This window comes from Tiliqua scincoides, chromosome 4 (assembly GCF_035046505.1).
Source record: "Tiliqua scincoides isolate rTilSci1 chromosome 4, rTilSci1.hap2, whole genome shotgun sequence".
Lineage (NCBI taxonomy): Eukaryota > Metazoa > Chordata > Lepidosauria > Squamata > Scincidae > Tiliqua > Tiliqua scincoides.
In genome coordinates, this window is record NC_089824.1 from 114,853,768 (window position 1) to 114,878,473 (window position 24,706).

Sequence of the window (24,706 nt, forward strand, 5' to 3'; positions counted from 1 at the left end):
GCAATGAGGCACTTTGAAGTTTCAGGAGCAAAGTAGTCAGGATGTTCTGATGTTAATGATGTTTAAAGTGCCTGATTAAGGCACTTCCCAAATCCCTAGTCAGTTCCGAGAATCTTGGCCAGCCATTAATCTATGGCATATTTAGCACCCTAACATCATAAGGTAGCATTTCATATTTTTTCTTCATACTGAATGAGAGAGAAATTTAAAAGAACCAAACTAAAACCTCATACTTTCTAAAAGCTTTAGTTAAAAAAAAATTATATTTATAAAGTGTGGTTTATATTAAAATGCAAGCCTGCCCCTTGAGAAATATCACTAATTTTATCATAATTCTTTTGCCTTAGCTTACGTTCCTAGCAATGTTTCATCTGAGCAAAACCTTTCCATTTCTCTGTTTTGTATCTCATCCATTTTTTGTTTGTTTGTTTGTTTGTTTAAACCAAGGGTGTCCCAACTTTTTGGCAGGAGGGCCACAGCATCTTTCTGACACTGTATTGGGGGCCGGGGAAAAAAAAGAATTAATTTTTCAAAATTGAATAAATTTACATAAATGAATTAGAGATGAAACTTCTGTGAATGAAAGAAGATCTTGCAATAGTTCAAGGCCTATAAAAGGCCTTGCACAAAGCAAGGCTGACCTTTCCATTGCTGCTGCTGCAGCATCACATACATGAAACAGTATGCAGTGGAGGGAGCCCCTCATCCCATAGCTCACGCAAGAGGTTGAACAGTCACCCTCACACTGAGAACAGTTGCTTCAGGCCATCATGGAGGGCCAGAGGCTCATTGAAGACAGGGGGCTCTCTGCGGGCTGGATTGGGAGTCCCCAAGGGCTGCAAGTGGCCCCTGGACAGGGGCTTGGGCACCCTGGTTTAAACTCTCCTCGAAGTTCCAACAGTGTTTCATGCTACCAGTGTTTACACCACAATAGCAGTAAGCATGGGAGAAGGTCTTTCCTGCTGTCTTGAAAAAATAATTGTTGGTACAAGCCCACGTTCTCTGAGATCAGTAGAACTACAGATATGGTTCTGTTGCAGGTCAACATGGTTTGTTCTCCAACTGTGTAGTGCGTTTTCTTGTCCTAGAGGCCTGTCTTTGTGTGTTCTCTTGTCCTGAAGGCCTGTCTGGGTGGGCAAGTAGCAAGCTGCATGAGGACAAACTAGGAATGCTTCTGTAGCTAGTCAATTAAACAGCAATACTAATCTAATTACACATTGTGCTGGATAACTGCCTACCACTTAAATACAAATGCAGAGGAAACATATTTATTTTAATAAAATGCTGTAAGCACAGAGGTGAAGTGGAGACATTTGTTTTTTTAAAGCGCTAGACTCTAATCTGGTCACAGTGTATAATTCCATTAACATTATTCCTGTTATATTAAATAATTTAGTTAAAATAAATTAGATAAATGAAAGCTGTTTGCCAGACATATAGCAATGGGAGAGCTGACCCAGCATTCTATTGAAAGACAATTCTATTTAAAAAGACAACGCGGGCATATAGATTTTCCTTATGAAGTCTCTTTTTTTAGTCTGTTTTTTTTTGCTGTTGTGATAAAAGGGCATTTTGTACACTTTTGGTTGGCTTTTATTTTAGGTCACATTGTTACATGGTCAATATTTTATTTCTATTAATTCTGTTTAATTCAAGGTGAGTAGGAGTCATGCGTCTAAAGATGTGTACTTGGTGCTAGTTGCCTGCCTAGACAGCGAGCAGACCAGTAACTTAACTATTTTACAAGTCTGCCAGCAAGAAGCCATAAATTCAAATGTCAGGAAGGTTACACTTTTCATTGAAATAATAATAAAAATAATAATACTGGTATTTATATACCGCCTTTCTGGTCATCGGATTACTTCTCTGACTTTGTTCAAGGTGGTTCACATAGGCAAGCTATCTCTAAACCCCTGAGGGAATTTTTACAATAACAGAAAGGTTCTATCTTCCAAGAACCACACAACATTTCAGATGGATCTTTCACAGTCTGGTATCACTTATGGCCCCCAGTTGCCTCCCACGCTGGCTGACAAGCAGCTCCTTCATCTCTCACTTGAAGGGCAGCCAAGACGCTTCTTTGCTCACACCAAAGAGCCGGTGGAATGACTCAGTTCAGTATGTCAGCTGCTTCAAGGCCTTACCATTCACAGAGCTGCCGATGGCCTCAAACTGGTGACCTTCAGATGTTAAGTCACGTACTTCAGATTTAGGGCCCAATCCTATCCAATTTTCCAGCCCCAGTGCAACTACAATGCAGCCCCATGGTAAGGGGCACAAATGTTCCCATACCTTAAGGAGACCTCTGTGACTGCTGCCCCACTACAAGATGCAGTGCATGCCCCATTAGCACAGCACTGGAAAATTGGATAGGATTGGGCCCTGAGTCACGTAATTGCCCCCCTTCAATTATTAATCCATAGGTCCTTAATGCTCCAAATTTGAATGAAAACCTGTTTATTCCTTAAATTTAAATGGAATTTTCCATGCCTCACAATTCAGATGAAACTTTCCAGCTCCAAATTCTGCTGGAACAGCATAATTTGGTGTCTTGTGACCAGAGCCATCTCTCCAAACTCCTTAGTTTGGGAAAAACAATTTTTTTAAATCAGAGGAAAAGCTTCACATCCCCAATGGTCCTCACCACCCCATGATGAAACTCAAGCTAGGAACTATCCAGTGGACCATCCAACCAGCCACTGCATCCTCACCTGAGTGGGAAAACAGAGGTAGAAGTGGAACCCAGCAGGGATTCTTGACTAGCAATAGAGGGTCTCCTGATTGTGTCACCCCACCTAAGAATTCCATAGAATTTGCTGGAGTGCCAGTCTATAAAAACCTGTTGCTTTAGAGCAGAGTTTCTCAATTTTTACCCCTCTGTACCATTTTGCATGGTCCACCAATTGGAAGTACCACCAGAAGTATCTAGTGTCATCACCAGTTACTCTGGGATTGAGAGGCCAGAAGTAACGTGACAAACACCAGTAACAAACTCAGTGTGGACATGAGGGTTTTTTAGAGCACATGAAAAGCATGCTTTGGAGCATGAGCCAAGCCTCCTACCAGTGTTTGTCATGTTACATTGCTGGTCTTGTTGTTGGGCGGCAAATGTCCAGGTGTCCCACAAGTACCACCAGAAACCACTTCAAGTACCAGTGGTGTGGTACCCTATTCACTAGTTGAGAAACACTGCTTCAGAGCCTCATGTTCTTTGTTCCACTGGTTCCTTGTTCTTCTTCACCCTCCATCTGAGATCTATGGTGCCACCCAGCACTCAGGATTGGTAATGTCCTGCAACCCCCTTTCCTTTCTAGCTTTCTCTCGCTATATATATCTTCAAGTGCTACCATAGCTGCTGAAGCCAGTGTCAGCCAGTCAGCCAAATCTTTGGGCTGCTTCCATTTCTCCAAGTGATGGTCCAACCTTCACTTCTCTCCAACCTTCCTTCTCTCACAAAAAGGCAGCTCAGTTCTCTTGCCCTACTCTCTTCCAGGCTACTGCCTTGCTACACATTAAGGGCCTTGGTCCACCTCTGAGACCCCTCTTTGCCTAAGGAGATGTGCATGGTTGACCATTTGCTGCCACAACCCCTGCCACTTAAGGTTCTCAAGCCTGGCAGAAATAGGGTCAGTAACCATGGTCTGCAGTGCAGCCTTGCGGAGGAAAAACCATTAAATCCCAGGTATCTTTTCTTTGTTATAGTCTCATGTGATGCCAGATGTACTTAGTGATTGCCTTTCCTTTGCGTGAGTGCTGTGGGATGTGTGTGTCTGCCTTGACCAATGAAATACAACAAGTCATCAGAAAAAGGAGACTCTCACGTGCCTATTGTGATCTCCTTTGGAGGCTTGGCATAATGTCCAAGAGTGCTCATTTAGCTCCTCCACCACACGTGGATGAAATATATTCACAGTCTATTTCTAGGCTCACCCCTGCCCTGTGTCCTCGGTTCAGGCTACAGAGAGCAGTTCCCAGCCTTGGCCTTTTCCTGCTGCTGGAACTCTTCTCTTTTCATCCTCATTAGTCTTACCCTTTTCTGAATCTCAAGGATTGAGATTTAAAAAATCTCAATCTAAAGGATCTAAAAAATCCTTTTCTGAACCTCCCTTTTCTGAATCTCAAAGCCTTCCCTTTCTTTTCCTGAATTCTTCTGGAAAACCCAGCTACTCTATCCATATTCCTTCTCCCCCCACATTTTCCTTCTCTTTGCTCTGCTCCTCCTCCCTCTTCACTCCTCCTTTCTCCTCCTCCTCAACACTCCATCTCTAGAGTAAATATGAGTGAGCTAATTCACGAAGGGCTCAATCCTATCCAACTTTTCAGTACCAATGCAGCCCTGAGGTAAAGGAAGAAATGTTCCCTTACCTTAAGGCTCCCCCACCACAGCCAGATGCAGCACATGCCCCATTGGCATGGCTGCATCAGTGCTGGAAAGTTGGATAGGATTGGGCATAGCTGAGGTGGGGCCTTGGGAGCACCAGAAACCCCCACAGCAGAGTGGTGGTTTTCTGCCATCTCCACTGAAGAGGGATGACGGTGCTCACTGCAGGAGTGCAGCAAACACTACAAAGTTGACTATTTTGCCCACCCTCAGCTCTGTGTGGCACTGAATGGAGCTGTTTTTGGAGGTGAGCACTGCCTGTGTGCAGGGGAGGTGGTGATAGCGCAGGCACGGGGAGTATGCCACCCTCCCTCTGTGACATCAACCAGCACCGCAACTGCTTTCAGAATGCCAAAGCTTTATCTTGCCACCCAGCTTCACAAAGTCAGGGCATTTTCACACATGAAGATTTGCATTACAGCCTTCTTGACCAAAATGTTCAACTTGGAATGCCTGTTGTTTTGGGCAACTGTGTGTTTTGGGCTAGTGATGGCTAGTTTTGAAGGAAGTTGACTTGAAGTTGGTATGTAAAAGGTTTAATTTCCCAGGTGGTACACTGTCATTTATTTTGTCCCACTGTTTTCTCTGGTCAAGCAGGTTTTGCAGGGGACTAAGGCTCTACAAAGACAATAGTAGGATGAAAATGAACAGCAGGGGCAACAATGGCTCCATCATTCCATGTTCCGCTCTCTTGAAAACTATTGTCTGTTTCCAGCAATGGAATGCTCTTCAATAAATAAGCCAATCAACTTGGCTGTTTCATTTGAATTTCAGTACAATAGGTTCCATCGCTCTTGCTCCTGAGAAGCCTTTCCTGGCCATCCAGAGGATTTGTAGTGGCATAAAAAGGCAACAAATCCTTGATATTTACTGTGAGTCAGTCTCCTGCTACCACAGAGCTACCCAAGAGGAGAGCAAAAAGGAAGGCTCTGATGCATAAACATCTCTTGCAATATTACACCATAGCTACTCTGCAGTTTGCTTCTTCAGAAATCAATCTTCTTCCAGGCGTGTATATCAGAATTTATGTGCATTGCTTTTACTGGGTAATCTCCCCTGGCAGACTTTTACAACACCTTCCATTATTTGGAACTATAGGAGGATAGAAATCGAGATGAACACTCAGCTATCCACATCTGTATAACCCATTCTGTCTGCAGACAGACAACTTGAATATAGACAAGGTCAACAACCTGACCAATATTTTACTGGTCTGACTAGTAAAACTGAGTTCTGTCAGACAACCAGTATGGTGGTTTGAAAGTCAGCAAATGCCTGATTCTGTAACTCACTGTTTGAACCCAGTTCCATCCTGCCCTTACTGCAACAGATCTCAAAAATGGCTGCTGCCAAAGACTGTCTACTGTTACTGTAGCTACTCGTGGAGATTTTTTTTCCTAACATGATGCACAGTAATGTCATTTATGGCCCATCCTATCCTCCCTCCCTGCTGGTGCAGCTGCATCGAAAATTAGTGCACTGTATCCTGCGGGGGAGGGGGAGGCTTTGGAAGGGAAAGGGGATTTTAATCTCCTTACTCCTCCATAAGCCTCCTGCTACGCAGTTGGTCTCCAAACCCATGCCAGCACTTTAGCTGGTGCAAGACTGAGAAGAGAGAGGCTCAAAAAAGAGAGGCACATGCCTCTCTGGCACATGCCATCACCACTGGATTCACCACCTCCTGCATCCTCCCCACCCTCCATTTCTCCCCTCCTTGCCCCACCACTGCCTTGCCTGCTGTGGTGGGTTCAGACTCCAGGGAATGGATGGGGTGTGCTGCCACCCCTTGCAGCAGAGCTCCCAAAATGGCTGCCGATTTAGAGCTGAGTGCTCTGTCTGCAGCTATTCTATGACAGCAGAACTCTGTTCTGCTGTTGTAAATGGCTGTGCGCAACAGTCCAGTTCCAAATAGGAGTGGGATGGTAGGCAAGAAGGCTCAGTTAAAATTGCCAGGATTAGTTTCTGCAGTCCTGCTGTTTCCTGCAGACTCCAGGTCAGCCCAGTTCTCTGCGAATTTCATCATTACTTCAGGAAAAATTTGTTTTGCTGTGGAAAGTATGTATGATTGACGAAGGCCCCCTAAGATCCTATCCATTTGTCCATTTTATACGTGAGGGCATGCTACCACACACAATGGTCCTGGTTTCAACCATAACCGTTATGATGTAAACTGAAGTGGGGAGGAGACAAGAACTTTCTCAAATGGTTTAGGTTTCATGAATTATTTCTTTCTTGGCATAGGTTGCAGTCATGTAGCTTGTGAGGTGAGCAATGGACTTTTTTTTATGTGGAAAGGATATACAATTGGGGGAAACTCTTCTAAAACAGTGTTAGATTTTAAATTGTACGTGTTAAGGCCAATTTGGGTGCCCATCTGGGAGAAAAACAGGGTACAAACTGAATAAATAAATTTCCACACAAGGTAGCAACAGTTTCAGCCACATACCTTAGAGGCATAATGTATTGCTTTTTAAATGACTTGTATTTTAATTGAGATCTTGGATTTTTTTAATGTTTTAATTGTTTAGATGTTTTAATTAATATATATTGTTTTTATTGTATGTTGTTATTGTTAGCAGCCTTGAGTTCCTTTTGGTGTGGGAGAAAGGCTGGATAAAAATCCTAAAAATAATAAATAAATAAATATGAGGGGAGGGACTGTTGGACTGTGAACAAACTTTATATATCAATTTGTGATTAGGTGTCAAACTTCCTCACAGTTTGACTTGCAAGAAAAAAAAATGTTTTCAAATTGTAAGAAATGGAGATATTTCACACTTCACACAACGCACTTCTTGTGGTTGTTCAGAATACTTAGTATTACATGTCTTTTGGATTTTGTATGCAATGTATATGTAATATGCAAATATACATATTTGTACATAGTTACAGGTTGAGCCTACTTAACCGTGGATTTTGTATCTGCGGATCTGGCTCAATGCAAGTCCCCTGGACCTGCCCTGAACTAAATTCAGCTCAACCTGAAGCCTCTGCAGGCTCTTTGGAAGCTCTTCTGAGATCCGTGGAATTCTTCATGGGTCTCAGAAAGCCTTCTAAGGAAGGCTTAGAAGTTCCAGTTTTGTGTCAAAACCGGAAGTGATGTTTTAAGGCCTTTGGAGGGCCTGGAAGGGCTTCCCCAGCCCTCCAAAGGCCTTATAAGGCCTTTCAACAGGGGTGTCCAAGCTTTTTGACAGGAGGGCCACATCATCTCTCTAACACTGTGTTGGGGGCCAGGAAAAAAAAGAATTAATTTACATTTCAAATTTGAATAAATTTACATAAATGAATATATTAGAGATGTAACTTATATGATTGAATGAAGGTCTTGAAATAGCTCAAGGACTATAAAAGGCCATGCACAAAGCAAGGCTGGCCTTTCCTTTGCTGCCACTGCTGCATCACAGATGTGAAACAGCAAGCAGCAAGCAAGCAGTGGAGGGAGCCCTTGTCCCACAGCTCATGTGAGAGATTGACCATCATGCTGAGAGCAGTTGCATCAAGCCAGTGTGGGCTCCAGCAAGTCTCCGGAGGGCCAGAGGCTCATCGGAGACTGGGGGCTCCCTGAGGGCTGGATTGGGAGTTGTGGCCCCAGGGCTGGGGTTTGGGCACCCCTGTCTTAAAACATCACTTCCAGTTTTTACACAATAAGGCCCTTAAATGTCACTTCTGGTTTTGATGCAAAACTGGAAGGGACCTTTTAAGGCCTTAGAAGACTTCCACAGGTGTCAGAAGAGTTTACGGAGGCAACTGCAGCACAGTTCTGGTTGTCTTCAGGGGCTTTAAGGGGTGCCTAACCCCAGATTTTTTTATCTGCGGTTTTTTGATATCTGCGAGGATATTCCATATCCAGGAATGGATCCTCCACGGATACCAAGGCACCATCTCTGTATGCCAAGCACATTTACTTAATTGTGACACCCTTACTTTCAGGCTTCTTTATGGAGCTTTCCCATAAAATCACAGTCTGGAGGAGGATATAATGGTTTCTGGAAAGACATGACTGAACCTGCTGTAGAATCTTGAACATCTGAATGCTGATTTGGAAAAAGGGCTGGTTTTTAACCCACTAAGGGCCCAATCCTATCCAACTTTCCAGAATTGCTGCAGCCACAATGCAGCCTCAAGGGAAGGGAACAAACATTGCTTTACATTGGCCTCCATGACTGCCTCCCCACACAGGATGCAATGCACACCTTGTTGGCACGGCTGCATTGGTGCTCAAAGGTTTGATCGGATTGGCCAATAGTTGCAGAGAGAGAAAAGTCCCTTTTTACTAAAAGTTTGGAAATGAAAATGTGTGTGTTGGGGGACATGAATGTGACAGTCTTGTGGGGCTTCAGCGACTGCCTGAACATGCTTGTTCTCTCCCATTTTTCTGTGAAGTGCAATAGTATTTCTATAGTTCCTATTCAGGTTTCTAACGGAAAAGTGTTCTTAAGGTGGCTACTTGCTGCACATTGGGTGAAGTGGTAACCAGCCACATGGGAAGATCCAGTGAGACTAGTGTAAAAAGCACACTATTTCAGCAAGAGACAACTTGCTTTCATTTTTCCTTAGATCAAAAGTACATGCACTCTGCAATCTTTTCTTGCTCTGCAGTGTCTTTTGCTGACGCTTTCTTTCTTTCCCTGCCAGAGATCCCCCAGTGCGCTGGCTGCAACCAGCACATCCTGGACAAGTTCATCCTGAAAGTCCTCGACCGACACTGGCACGGCTCCTGCCTCAAGTGTGCAGATTGCCAAATGCAGTTGGCAGACCGCTGCTTCTCTAGAGCTGGGAGCGTCTATTGCAAAGAAGACTTCTTCAAGTAGGTGCTGAAAAACTTTCTGGTATGATGTTGGAGGACTTGCTGGGCCGGCAATTAGCCAGAGGGCAGTTCCTGAGAAGTCTCCACTCCTTAAAAAAAGATGTTAATAATTGCTTATTATTTATGTATAATATTTCTATCTCACCTTTCCTTTAAGGAGCTCAGAGGGGTGCACATTGTCAATCACTTTTATCTCCATAGTGACCCTGAGGTTGTTTAGGCTGCAAAAACGTAACTGGTCCAAAATCACACAGTCAGGTTCAAAGCTGTGTGGGGAATGAATGCAGGTCTTTGAGGTTCTAGCCTGACACTTGAACCACTATTAGGGAGCAACTGAGTATAATTGTAAGTTAAAGGGTTTAGAAATGCACTGCTGGTTTGTTTGTTCTTTAATGAAAGCTAAATATGTACAGAAAGGGCCTAGAACAACATTTCTCAACCAGTGAGAAATATCCCAGCATACTACTGTGGCACTTGCAGCACCCCTGGACACCCACTGCCTGGCAGTGAGACCACAATGTGACATGACAAACAGTGGTAGGAGGCTCAGCAAAGTGGGCAGAGCAAATGCATCCATCATCATTATCATCATCATCAAGAATATTTATATAGCGCTTTTCCACAAAAAAAGTTCACCAGGCGGTTTTCACAAAATCCATCACTCATCAATCCCTCCAAGCTGTTTGGCATTAGAAATATATCTTTTTTTAACTTAATATTTCTTGTGATCAAATCTGATCCACTCATTTTGCCCTAGTGAAGGAAAATTTAGAAATGACGGGTGTGGAATAGGGCATGGCCACTCCCAGCTCAGCTCTAAGTAACTCAGAGCCTATCCAATTTTCTAGCACCAATTCAGCTGTGCCAATGGGATGTGTGCTCCATCCTATGGTGGTGAAGCAGTCACAGAGGTCTCCTCAAGGTAATGAAGGCTGCAATCTTAACCACACTTTCCTGAGAGTAAGCCTCATTGAACAAAATAGGACTTACTTCTGAGTAGACCTGGTTAGGATTGTGCCGGAAACGGTTTTTACCTCAAGGCTGCATTGCAGCTGCATTAGTGCTGGAAAGTTGAATAGGATTGGGCCCTCAGTGACACAGGGCACAATCCAAACCAACCTTCCAGCACTGACATAGCTGTGCCAATGTGGCGTGCACTGCATCCTGTAGTGGGGAGGCAGTCAAGGAGGCCTCCTCAAGGTAAGGGCATGTTTGTTACCTTACCTTGGTGGCTGCATTGCGGCTAAATCAGTGCTGGGAAGTTGGTAAGGATTGCACCCACAGTTAGAGAGACAGCTGATGCCATAAAAGAGACATCAAATAATAACGAAGACGTGTATACTTGGACCCACTTCTGTTGCTATAGTGTAATCCTCTTCCACAGACTGAATGGGGGGACAAAAGTAACTCTCAGCTGTATAGTGAGGAGTTACACTTGTCATTAGTCACTTGAGAATTACATAGTTGCTCAGTCATTATAAGTTTCACTCTTCAAATACATATTATTTGAGTTTCATAAAGAACTCAAGTAGAAGACAGGCAAGTTTCTGGAGGCATTCTGTAGCTTTTTTTTCTACCCACAGTGTGAACTTGGCTTCAAAATTTCACCTTTTATATCAGCAAGTCAAATACTGGACCAGCCCTCAGACTTGCCCCTCTTCCATATAAATATAATTACTTTGAGGTAATCAAAGTAATGATTCCCTGATTACTGTGAGGCTCACTCGGAGCAGTTGAGAGCTGCTCTCAGGGAGCTTTTTCATGTTTTTCATTGAAAAAAGCCCCCCCCCCCCAAAAGGGCAGCGACTCACAACAGTTCGGAGCAGCCAATGGCATGGGAAAGAGGGTGCCAGAGTACTAAAGGGGTGCTATGGTGGCAAGGGGGCCTCCCTGTCACCATAGTACCTTCTCCTCCCCCCTTTACAGATGCTTGGCTACGAGCCACTTACTGCCAAATGCCAAAAAAGACAAAAAAGCTGTTGGCTGCTCACCGGCTCTCATGAGGGAGCCAAGCAGCCATGAGGGAGGTGGAGAAGGTACTGCAGCTGCATGGAGGCTTCTTTGCTACTAGAGTACCTTCTTCAGCTGGCACCCCCTCCACTCGCGGGTGCTTCCTTGAACCAAGTGGCTTGGTTGGAGCAGGGGCAAGGAGCAGTACAGGCCTCCCCACAACATGCTGCCTGGGGGCCAAGGATCCCTTTGAACCTCCTCAGGTACACATGTGGTATGCAAATGCAAAAGAAGCCAAGAGGGTGTGGCAATAGGAAGGAGGGACAAGCACCAAAGTAATCATGGACTTTGACATCCCAGGGATACCAGAGTCAGTGGTGCAGAGAGGATTTACTGCTCCCAGAATATTATTATTATGATCTCCAGAGTGCTCAGAAGTAGATTAAAGTGCAGGGTCTAAAAGGGCGTTTGTCACTTGCTTATAATTAAGATACAAATATGTCCTATTGTCATGTCTCTCTACAAATACAGTTCAGGCAGGCAGAATAGTAAAGCGCTTAAAAGAAAGGAGCAAGGAGAATCTAAAAGGTTCCAATCAATCCTCCAACTTTTCAAAGCTTTTCCTTTTTGTGCAGGAGGGGGGATGGGCCCCCATATTATATGGTTGTACTGAACCCAGAGGAATGGTGCTTGGACCCAGAATATAGTATGCCAGCACGTGCTTGGGTAGATTAAAATGTAATATGAGCAGCAATCCAGGTTTCCACCCCATGTTTTTGGATTGTGTGTGGCTGCAAAAACTGAGATACTGTATTTAATGCTTCTGTTGGCTATAAAGGGGTTGGTTTGTTTTTGCCATTAGCAGCTGTGGAATATGTGATATGCCAGATGCTAAATTAGCCTGACTTTTTTGAAGCCATAATGTGGAGAGCTGGAGAGGGGGTTCTGTTTATGAGGAGGATTAGAGTGAATGAGAGAGGGTGGCTCATGGTTCCTTATAACTGGTGTTTGTTGTTTTACTTCCAGTTGTAGCTCACCTTTAGGACAAACTTAAGTATTACTTTATTCAAAATAATAAAGATGGTCTGTAGTTTGATGGTACCATTTCCAACGTTCCTCCATGTAAAACATTCCCTGAAAGTAAAAACTAGAATATGACGTAGAAAGTTTCTAGCCCGGCCCTTCATCTTCAGTTTTCCACCCTGACTGGGGAGAGAGACTGTGAACACAATATAAATGCCTGCATAGCATGTCACTGGTCCAGGGATCTTGCAGCTCACAGATACACAGTTGAGGGTGGCAGCCTCTCTTTGAACGAACTGTGTGCACAGAGGGGGGAACAGGGACAAGGAACTCAGGCAAAGAGAACTCATGTAATTTGCTCTTGAATAAGCCATCAAGGCCTGTGACAATTCTGTGGTTTTCTTGTTTTGTTTTTTGTTAACTTTTGTTAACCGGCTATGCTGGTGAAGCATTGACGGTGAATCCAAAGTTTCTTAATTCTGCTGAAAGCCACTGAATGGTTGTGAATGGGCAAGGCATAAAATGTTTGAATAAATAAAAGTTAAAGGAATTGGATTGGATGAAACTGTTCCATAGCTATGTGACAAATGGCATTTGTTCTCTGTGCTGGCCCTGCTGTTTTCTCCTGTGCTGGCCTAATATGAATGGAGGAAATGTAAATGGGTAATGGTGGTGGGAAGAAGGAAGTCCATTGCAAAAACACAATTGCCAGGGGAGATTCACAGCTTTTGGGTATTTTGATTGACCAATGAGGCAGAGTCAACACCTTCTCAGTCTCTCATTGATATGATACAATATAGAAATTTTTTTTTTCTTGCCTCTGATGTCAGCAACTGGCCTCAGTGGGGCAGTCCTTGACCTTTTTTTGGCAAGGTTTTTTTTTTTCCTTTCCCAGGAATCTGGGCTAGGACCTAAGTGACTGCTGTGCCTGCCCTTTCTTTATAATCAGCATTTTCCCAGGACATAGTCAATAAGGAAGAGCAATGGCAGGCAAATTGTCTAAACGTGAAGACACGCCAAGTTTTTAAACAGACATGGGTTTTTCACCTGTGGTCTGAACCATACATCAGCCTGCATTTCAGATATAACAGCAAGCTGAAAGCTGAAATTCCTTTTGTGGGTCAAGCAGTTTCCTGTTTATATGTGTAGTGATCCTTCACCTCACCAACACCTTCCCCCAAAACATTTTTAAAAATCATGCAAAACTGCTCTTGGGAATGGGGAGTGCTAGGGATGTCACAGGTGCTCACCAACAGGCATACTTCAGAGCTGAATTTTCCCCACTCTAGCTGCACCATGCTCAAACCCAACAGATTTGTCAAGCTTTTTTTTTTTTTTTTTTTTTTTAACAGTATTTATATACCACTTTTCAACTAAAAGTTCACAAAGCTTTATGTGGAAAGAAATATGAATGCTTGTTTAGGGAGTGACAAAATCCCTTTTTCCAAGCTGAAAAGTTACATCTGTCTTTGCTCCAAAAGCTGAGATTCTTGCATGGTTTTTATGGGTAGTATATTACTTTACCATGTCACTTTCACATGCTTTTGTGAAAGTTTCTAGTTGAGCATCACAGGTCACTGACAGTGACTGAAAATGCTGATATATCAGATGCAACCATTTCACAAAATAATGTGAGAAGTAGACCTTCAGTGTGTAATACTCAAACAATCTTTCTGTCTTGATTTAGGTGGGCCCATAATTATGACTATCTCAAAGAATTGGTCTATACAACTCAATCTCTGGGCACTCAAGCTCACACCATGATGGGCACTATGGAACCTGTGCAGTTTTTAAAGCTCTCAGTGGAATAATACCAAAAGAATGGCTATCGATAATATTTTTTTTCACCATGGGCCTCTCTCCAGTGCCCCTTTGTTGGCATTAAAGAGATTTTTAATCTATCAGTGAATATCCTCTTCATTTCACCAGCTGTTTGGATCTCTCTGGAGAACAGGGATGGAAGTGAGAAAATGTCTGCTTGATCTGCCCTGCAGAAATGTACACTGTACTTGCTTTTAGTAAAAAAGCTCTCTAATGGCATTACATAAGCAGGTTTTAAGGGAAGTAACAGCTCTTGTGTGAGCATCATTCAGCACGCCTTATAGCCAATTCTTTATATCCAAATTCCTCCCCAGCTCCAATGGCTGAGCATTCTTGTAGGAATGCACATGAAACACATTGTGAGGGAATGCAGAATCCGAATGGAAATAACAGGAACTATCTAGGAGCATATGGCATTGAATTGCTGGTCTTTGGATATCTTGCTTTTGCATTCCATTTTATCATGATAGTTCACATGGATTGTAGTATCGAGGCATGAGCATGAAGCAAATTCTGTGACGTTGAGAGATAGCAAGTCTGTACACCACTTCCAAAGTCAGGTTGATGGCTATCAATGTAATGTTTGTTTTGTTCTTGTCAGAAACCAGCATGACTTTCTGGTGGTGTTACCTTGATAGATTAAGCTTCTGTTCATTATGAGCATCTATGAGCAAGCTCATACACTGAGCTCATTGGAGGTATCCCTGCTCTGAGCACCATCCTTGTTGCAAACTAAACTTGTTGACAATAAAGAGCAGGGCCTTTTATGTAGTGGCACCGACATTGTGGAAGTCTCCAAAAAAGCCTTCCAATCTCAGCTTGGTTTATAATTTTGAAAGTTTGGTGAGGGCCTTTTTGTTTCAGGAGGCGGTGCTCTGAGTGTGAGGCTTTGTCGGTTGATGAGCTGAAGCAAGTCTTGTTTCTTGGGATACTAGTGGTCAGGTGTTATAGTTTGCTCTGAAGCTGCTGCTTTGTACTGTACTTGATAGTGTTTATGTGATTTAGGGCGCAATCTTATCCTGTGCTGGAACAGGCAAGCCAGGAGGCTTGCGCTGTATCCAGCACAGGATAGGGGCCAAAAGTGGCTCAGCCAGAGGCAAGGGGAAACTTTTTCCCTTACCTCTGGGAAAGATGCTCTTTCCCCTATGGGTCTCCTCGGACTTGCACCACCTCTTGAGGTGGCACAAGTTCAAGAAGAGCGGAGCAGCTTGAAGCCATTCCGATCTCCCTGGGAACAGGGGTTGGGATCCGTCATAACTGCCAGATCCCAGCCCTGCATCCTGCTCCTCGCCCACCCGCCCCTGGGGTCACCACTGCTCGCCCTCCCCCTGCCCAGGAACTGCTCCCTCCTGCCTCCTCCCCATCCCCCGCCAACCTCAGAGCCTTCTGTCGGCCCAGCCTGGCTGACACAAACCTTGGTGCCTCTGTCGGTGCGGAGGCTTGTTCCAGTCTCCGCAGGCCGGCGTACCTCTGCAGGATGGCCTAGCCAACTCCCGAGGAGATGCAAATGTGCCTTACGCCACATTTGTGACCCTCTTGGGTTGGATTGTGCCCTTAATTTATTATGGTTTTTCTCTCATAGTTTATAGCCTATTTTAGGCTACTCCAAGGGCTCCTTGTGATATACTTTTAATTGGTGCTCTTCAACCTGTGTGAGTTGCAAGCCCAATGGGGTTGCAAAGTCTCATTTGGGGAGGAGGTTGTGACAACCTTTCAAAGCCTCTGCAAGAGAGAGCTTGGACCCATTCCAATAATGGTACTGCCTTATCAAAACCAAGTTTTTGATATAATCCTGCACAGCCTCTTCTTGCTATCTTTCCCACAGTCCTAAGGCCATGCGCCCATGCTCAGGCTGTGAGGTACACTGGGTTGTTGTGAAGAGGTGGGGGGGAAATGGGATGGGCAGCTACAGGGGCAGGGAGTGGGTGGGTGGGTCGGAATCTGGGAGGAGGCGGGATTGGCAGTGGGTCACCAGTCTCATACTTTATTTTTGGTGGTCGTGGCATGAAAAAGGTTGAAGACCACTGCTTTAAATAATTCATCTTTCTGTTCTCTAGGCCCCTCTGATACAGGGACACCTCAGTCATTCCACTTCTTTGCTTATGGCACATAATGGTCATAATATAGCATGTTTGGGGGACGGTGGGAAGGCAGTAGCCTTGGGAATTGAGATGTTGATGCCTGGCCCTGTGAATTTTCCTGCCCTGTGAATATTCCAATTCCCCTTTCCCTGAATGTTCAACTTTAAGAGAGGGGGAAATGTAGAGGTGGTAGTCTGTTCCATGGCTCCTGCATTCCAAAAGTCTGACCAATTAGTACAAATGTGTTTGAAAAGAAATGATTTCCGGCTTCATTTCTCTCCATCTGAACGTATTAACCAATGACGGAAAAGGAGGCAGGATTTCTTTACATCCCTTCTTCATCAAAAACAGAATTTTTTATTAATTTGTTTTTACTGCAGTTGGGCGTAGTGTCATTTTTTTACCTGAGAACCAACTGGTAAGCACTTACTTAACATTTGAAAGATCAAGCTGTGTCTTCACTGTACTGCTTCAGACTGCTGCTAAGGGCTCAAGGTGATGAAATGTGCTCCCCTATATACAAAGGCAGAGACATAACTAGAGGGCCCAGGGCAGTGATGTAACAACATCACATGACACTGTGACATCACTTCCAGGTTCTCTCCAGAGGAGGCGGTGCTGGTGGCTTTGTGCCTTGTTCCTTCTCCTGTGGAGGCTCCCCTTTGAAGGGACGCCCTCTTCAAAGGGGAGCCTCCACAGGAAAAGGAACTGAGTGCAAATCCACCTCAGCAAGTACCCCCTTCTCTTATGGACAACCATAAGTGGTGCAAGGCAGTTATTTTTGGTTCTCCCCAGAGGAGGAGGTGCTGGTGGTTTTGCACCCCAATTGGCGTAGCACCTGGGTAGGTGCTCAGGCTACTCAGGGACTTTTTGTACCCTTCCCCGGGTAAAGGGAGTAACCCTGCAATGGGGCCACTCAATTCACCACACTGAAAAGGTTGGCGGTGAATCAGAAGCCTCTGTGTCTGGTGGTGAGCCCAACATGGAAGCTTTGGATCCAGTGGAGCATCTCTCCACTGGTTCTGCCTCCCTTCCCCCCGGCACACCTCCCCCCTGCCCTCTCCCCGCCTCCCTGTAACGCCTCCTCCCCCCTCCTCCCGCCTCCCCCCTCCCCGGAACACCACCTCCGTGCCTCCCCCCATGCCCCCACTTACCTCTCCGCTGCTTGGCAGTCCATGCAACCGCCGAGCGGAGGAGGTCAGGCACCCACTCGGTGGTAGCCCGGTGCTGGCCAGCTGGCACTCACCCAGCACTCACCTTATGGCACATTTGTGGCAGTGTGCACTGGTGGCGAGCCGACATGCTGAGCTCAGGATTGGGCTCATAGTTTTCTCTCTGCAGAGGATTTGTTTTGATGTAGAGGAGCATTTCATCTTTTGAGTCCACTGGCACTCCGCATTGGTACAGTTCATTACTTTGTCAGCTGTTTGTTGGAATTTGCACCATTCAGATCTGGTCTTCTCAGACACACAACAGAGATGTTTATCTTTGCTTTTTCTCTCCCTTCCTCATCTGATCTCTTTGCCTTTTCTATACACTTTGTCTACATTTTGTCTACACTTACACCTACACTTACACACTATCTCTCTCTCTCTCACACACACACACATTCTCACACTCACGCGCGCGTGCACACACATACACATAAACTTGAGTTTGCACATAGGACGTGAAATCCTGGCTCCTGTTTTCTTTTTGGAATCTTCTCAGCTTTGCTCAAAGCAGTTCACTCACTGCAGTTTTTCTTGGCAACTGCAGCAATTCAAGCACTGTGAAGTGCCTCATCCACCTCACATCTCTGCCCATGACTTTGCTGGTTTCAGTGGGCTGAACTGAACTGAGAGGAGTGAAGTGCTGAAGCCGAGGCTGCAGAAGAACACTTTTACATGCTTTTTCTGTGTAAAAAAGCAAGGCATGGAAAGGTGCGAGGTGAATGAGATTGCTTAGTGGCAGTTGAACTGCTGAGGGAATTTACTGGTCTCAGGTGAGCTTTAGAGAGGAATGCAGAGAAGACACTAGCAAAGCCACTGACTGGGGCTGAATGGACCTTTCCAAGTGCAGGGTGCAGCTACTACCCCACAGTTTAATTTTTGTCAGTCTAGGAAACAAGAACTATACATGATCAAATCCCAGGAAGCCCAAGCTCCTTATTAAAAGAGAGGGATGCACATGTGACAACATACATGGAGTGGTCAACTACTCATGAGTAGGGGCAGTCTAAAATAGTATTTGCGAAATTGGGTTTATTAAAGTGGCTGCAGAGCACCTGTGGCTTGTCCCAAGTGCATCTGACTGACTTTCTAAGCCCCTCACTCCCTCAGAGTACTGCTGTTTTAACTGACTGTGAAGTCTTCTGAGCATGCTCAGAAGCTGCCAAGGAACATGCATGAAGCCCTATGGAAAGTGAAACCGAGCCAAAGTGAACACTTACTCGTGAGTAGGCAACTGGGCAGGCCATTGGAAAGGGCAGGTCAAGAGGAATGTAACGCCACCAGAATGGTCCCAATCCAATGAATGCAGGGCCCAAAGATACTTGAGAAGGAACTCCCTCCCTCCAAGCTGATAAATGCATTAAACCCTATGGAAAGAGAAACTGAGCTACACGTTTGCATTTACTCATGAGTAAGCAAATGTTCAATGGTTTTTTGATGTGTTTTTCCCCATTTTAAAACCAGTTTGTTTCCATAGCAATTACTACTATTTTTTTTTTTACTAAAAATAGTATTTTTACTAAAACATGAAAAAATAATTGCTACTCATGAAGAATAACTGTGTGCGGTCAAAAGCACTGTGCGCATGAGAGACTACCGTACCTTCCTACTCCTGTTTATTTGTTTTTCATGTTTTATACCATCCTTCCTCCAAGAATCGCAGGGTAGTAAGTTCCTCCTTAGTTCTTTTGTCCTCAGAACAACCCTGTGATGTAGGTGAGGTTGAGAGAGCGAGTGACTTGGCCCAAGGTCACACAGAAAGGTTCATGGCTGAGCAGGGATTTGAATCTGGATCTTTCATGTCTGTCCTACTTCCGAACCATCACATTCAAATTGTTGTTGCTGCTACCACCCAACCACTTGTACAAGTGCAAATAAGCATCACTCTGTTCCTTGTCCTCCAGAGATCCCTCTGGGCTCAGAAGCTTTTTAATTGGACCAGCCCAGAAAAAGCCAAAGAGAGAGAGATAACACTGGAACAGAGAATGCCTCTTTCTTTCCTCAAGAAACTCTGAGAAGGACATGAGCCATACTTTGATTCATATACAGGTGGGCTATCAGGAGGCCAGACAAATCTACCTCTTGGGATGAATCTCACTTGGGTCCCCAATCCTGCCTTGGGCTGGTTGGGACAAATTTACTGCACTGTGAACTCTACATATTAGACACAATGGTCTAAATATTTAGATATACATTATGGTCTAAATATTTAGACATACATTTAGACACAATGGTCTAAATATGTTGTTATTCCATGTGTCTTCTCCTTAGATGAAAACCATCTGTACTAAGGCTGCAATTCTATGCACACTTTCCTGGGAGTAAGCCCTGCTGAACACAATGGGACTAAACTTCTGAGTAGGTAGGCATAGGATTGTGCTGTAAACTAGCTATTAAAACATTATGACTAAGCATATATTTCCTGACCCATGTGCTCAAGGATAATTTTGATCTTGAACGAACAGAATGCTGAGGACATTTCCTGGAACCTTCCTCTCCTAGTCAGGCTACTGTCACCTTCACAATGAGTCATGTGGATGGGGGTGAATCAGAGAAGGTGCTTCACAGATTTAAGTGCAGGCTGATGTGGTAAGGCCATTATGCCAGAATGAAAAAGGATGAATTCCAGCCAGTGCAGAAGGAGACAGGTGAGGACCTGAATGATTTCCTTCTTCCCTCTTTGTGGCTCAGCAGAAATGATGCTGGTAATCTCATGAAATTTGGCACTGCAGTTGTTACCCTGTCTGAGTAAAAACCCACATCCTAGTTATAATGGTGTGGCCAAATGGCAGGTTTATTATTATTTTTACTGTTGGTACATTATGGAACATAGGAAGATGCCTTTTATTGAGTCAGACCATTGGTCCATTTGCTCAGTATTGTTTTCCCTAACTTGTAGCAGTCCAAGATCTCAGGAATTCCCCCTCCCCTGCCCAGAGATTGAATTTGGGATTCTCTTCCTGTAAATCAAGTGCTCTATCATTGAGCTATAACAGTGGGGGAAGCTACAAGATTGGGATTTGAATTGGAACTGCAATGTGTGGAGAGGGTATTTAACTCTTTCCCTATTTACACTATGATCCCAACAGAAATACCCCCCTCCCGCCCAAGCTGCTATTAGCCATAGGAAGAAAGCTCTCATTTGTACTAATGGCAGCTTTTCTTCCACAGCAATTTGGGGGGGGAGGACAGACTCCCTTGACTCCTGACTCCCTTGCAGCTGCTATTTAAGTTTTAAAAAACAAAGCATGGACAAACTACACATTTTAATGCAATATATGGTTTGGCCCTTAATCTGCATGGCCCCATCCTAGATCCTACTCCTTAATCCAGAGAGAGAGAGAGAGAGAGAGAGAGAGAGAGAGCGCAAGCGCAAGCGCAAGCAAACAATATGTTTATACAGGATCATCAATCTACATGGATGGAGCTTTAGAGACAAATCTGTAATGAGGCATTCCAACAGAGCATGTAAGGGGGCAGGAAGGAAGAAAAGACATTTGACTTGAGAGTCATTTAATGGACCTTCAACCCACTCATAGTGGTAGAGTTGTAGGAGTGAGGATTACAGGCGTGATGTATCAGGATATGAGAGTGAAAAGATAAGAAAAAGCAAGATCATAGATCAATTTAAAGGTAGGGACAAGGGGTTTGTGCTGGATGTGGAAGTGGTTGGGAAGCCAGGGTAGAAATTGAAAGGGGGTGTCAGGTTGCAATTTTTAAAAAAAAAATTTTTAAACTTACCCTGCAGACACAAACTCTGCAAACTCTGTAAGTTTATACAGTACTGTATTGAAACCGATTATCCTGAAAGGTACTGCTGTAATCTAAGCACTTTTCACAAGTGATGCAGGACAAACCTAGGTTTGCTGCCAAACAGATAATTTGACAGGAATCCTGGCTTCCTGAAAAGTGTTACCACAGTTGATTCACATGTTTACAGATGTGTCACGGCATTCACACCTTATTTGTTTCAGGTGTGCACTTAAAAATGTATGTGTGAAGATGCTCTTTGACTCATTATCCCAAATTATCCAGCCTTCTGCAAACTCTGTGGCTGCCAAATGCAGAAGTTTTCGTGCTGAAGCCAGCAATTCTTTTTAGGGAGGCTGGCTGCTATTATTTTACTCACGGAGCACTCATTGGGGAGGAATTGAATGAATTTTCCATGTTAATGTGCTTATGCCGCCACATACCTTTTATTAATTTGCCTTTTAAAAACTGATTGATCTGATGTCCAGCAATTGCTGCTGCTGCCCCTCCCTGATAACAAATGGCATGTTTACTTAGCCACATTTCCTGACTGTTGATAGACTCTGACAGGTGCCATTAAAGAACATGTTTTTTATGAAAGAAGAACATTTTTCATGCTGCGTGAACAGGGGCAAAAAGATGTATTAAAGTGCAATCATGGTGCTTCAAGAGGGCTGACAGGAGGTTGGTTACCAGGTCACATAGTCTAGTAGTCTGAAGCTGGAGTGAGGGGCTGCAAACTGGGCTGGGGGGCAGTCTGCCATTGCCAGTTATGGAAACAAGCCAGGATTCCAATGATAAAATCAGTAGGGGAGGCTATTTGTAGAAAGGAGGGGCAGATAGTAGGCAGTTGAGTCAGCAGAAGAAGTAGGACATATACAGAAGCCTCCCAAATATCTAGCAGTAAGAGCTGACCTGAGGGATTCTGGCGCTTGGAACAGAAATTTGGCTCTTATACAGCAAGGCATTTAAAAACTATATACGATGAGCATGGAGCAGCTTTCCAAAATCATATTAATAAATAGCTACATTTATACATGTCGTAGACTTCGTACACTCCCAGGGTTTTGGGGTGCTCAGAGTTCTTGGTTTTGAACCCTAGAGCCTTCAAGGACCCCTGTTCGGTAGTACTGCCACCACCCTGTATGTGCCAGTGTCTCAGTCCAGGGACACTGAGACCCTCTAGGCTTAATTCTATCCCTTGCGGGCACTGAGCACTCTCTTTTATTAAAGCCTCAGTCCTCAAGTTACTAGTCCTCAATGAGGATTTGGTAGCTTGCTGAACGGCTAGGCAGGATTCTGAACCTTTGTCCCCAATAGATGATGAAACAACTTAGTAAAAGGATTTTTACTTTATTAAATACATAGGGTTACATAAAGTTACAAAAGGCAGCAAATGCTAGAGGCATAAAACTTCTAGGAAACATATCAGCATTAAAATGACAAAGCTAACTGGCTATCTCTATTATTCCCTAACTCTCACCTGGGTCAGCTTTCCTTTGTAGCTCTTTCAGCCAGGTTTACCTAAGAGGCCACATGGCCCTGGTGGAGCAGGCTCTCTCTGCAGGATCTTGCACCCACAACCTTTTCCACCAAATAGACAAAGACCCAACACCCCCTTTGGCCTTTGTTCTTATACTTCTCATGCTAACAGGACTCAGGTAACTCTGTACTCATTTAAACTGTCCAATCAGAAACTCCTGGGGACAGAATCTTCCTGAAGTGGGGCTGGATGCTAGTTCTCTTAGTTCTTCCCCTCCCCACTGGAGATTCATGGGCACCTCTCTGTCTGCTTAGGTGCTACATTATCACCTCCCATTGAGTTGTAAATTCTGTTGGCTGTTGTTACTCACATCCTTGCAGCTAGGAACTGCAAGCCACTTCTTTGTTACTGGTTTAGCTTGATTCAGGCTTTAAATGCTACTAGGCCTAAACTGTACATATTCATGAAAATACACAACCTTCAAAACTTCCTGCCTAACATCACAGCAGTTCTTGCACACTGGTATGAATGTTGTCATTTATTTATGGAATTTTAATCCTCCTTTTCTCCCTCAAAGGGAACCCATTTTAGCCATTGAAACCTCTCTGTGTCAACTCATGTAAGCTGATTTCAAAAGCCATTGCATGGAGTGGCCATTTCTATGGGGTTGTATTAAAGTATACATTATTTATTTGTTTGTTTTAAAGATTTATATCCCGCCTTTCCCAAGTTGAAGCAAATGCCCTTGGAGGCTCTACATAAATCTCTTTAAAATAAATATTAAAGGCAGCACTGGGTGTACTATACAGATATGCATATAATTAGCCACACAATTATTTTAGGGCAAAAATAGGTTTACCTATTTCACCCTTTTATATGTTGTTCTAGGACAATAGCCTGTAATGGTGCCTGATTTGTGAATGTTGAGGAGTAAATTGTGAGTTATCACTCTATTGTTTCTGTTACTAATCAGCATTCACGTGGTAACACTAACAAGAACTGAATTCTACATGTTGTTTCTAAAGCTTTTTCCCCCCTATCTTTGCAGATTAATTACACAGGCCGACACACATTTTGCTACACACTCATGGTGTAGGCTTCCTCATGAGGAAGCTACTTGAACCATTCACTAATGAGGCTATACTATATCTCCAAAACTAGATGCAATAGGACAAAACGGATGCCATTTTTGGAATCAGCACCCCAAATATACCCAGAAATCAGTGAACCAAAACAGACTAAGTCTGAGAAGGTTTGTGTTCAGCCTTCTTCAAAAAGGTAAGATGAAAGGTGCCAGATGATTCTTCTGCAGGAAGGCAGAGAGGGGACCACTGCAGAGAAGGCCCTCCTGCAACTCTCACAAGCTGTGTTTCACTTGTGGTAGGATGGGTATGCTTGTTACCAAAAAGGGCTGTTGTGTTTAGGGGAATTAGTATATTAGCCTTTTGGAAACTTTAGGACCATAGGCTGGATAGCAAGACAGCGTAAAGCAAAGAAATCCCTTGTTTAGCTTCAAGACGAGACTGGGAGAAAGGTAACTTTCAATCAAAGGATTATATTTTTATTGCAACAACAACAACAGGTATTTATATACCGCCTTTCTTGGTCTTTATTCAAGACTTTATTCAAGGCGGTTTACATAGGCAGGCTTTATCTAAATCCCTATTTAAATAGGGATTTTTACAATTTCATAGAAGGTTCTTTCTTTCAAGAACTATTACATTCAAGGTGTTTCATTCCGATCTGGCTTCACATTCTGGTCTCCATCCTCCCACGCTCCAAGCAGATGGAATTGCTCGGCTTCAGCTTGTCAGCTGCTCCAAGGTCGCACGGTGCCGGTGACCTCGAACTGGCAACCTTGTGGATGTTATCTTCAGGCAGACGGAGGTTCTACCCTCTAGACCAGACCTCCTGCCCTTGTCCTGCCACACAAAGATAAACATAATACACATGGAAAATGGTAAGTATATGTCTACTTGAATACTAGTACTTGGATACAGAGTACCTAGCTTTATGATGGCTGCATGTGCTATGTATTTGGTGTATCCGATAAGGAATCCAAAAAGGATAGGTTGTAGGGAAGGATTTTAGGGGTCCCTGGTCTGCCTAACCCCATTTGCTAACTAAAGATGGGGGAAGAAGGGGAGAAATAGGTAGGATGGAAGGGAGAGAGTTTTAGACGCAAGATATATTTACCTG

General features: G+C 44.0%; 1 protein-coding gene across 1 annotated transcript in view; it reads left to right on the forward strand.

Annotated features, from left to right (window-relative positions):
* LHX4 (LIM homeobox 4) overlaps positions 1-24,706 on the forward strand; it is a 75,340-nt gene that overhangs the window by 23,095 nt on the left and 27,539 nt on the right. The window contains exon 2 of the mRNA XM_066624972.1: positions 9,017-9,188. Coding sequence (XP_066481069.1) covers positions 9,017-9,188 — 172 coding nt within the window. The remainder of the gene's footprint in view (positions 1-9,016; positions 9,189-24,706) is intronic.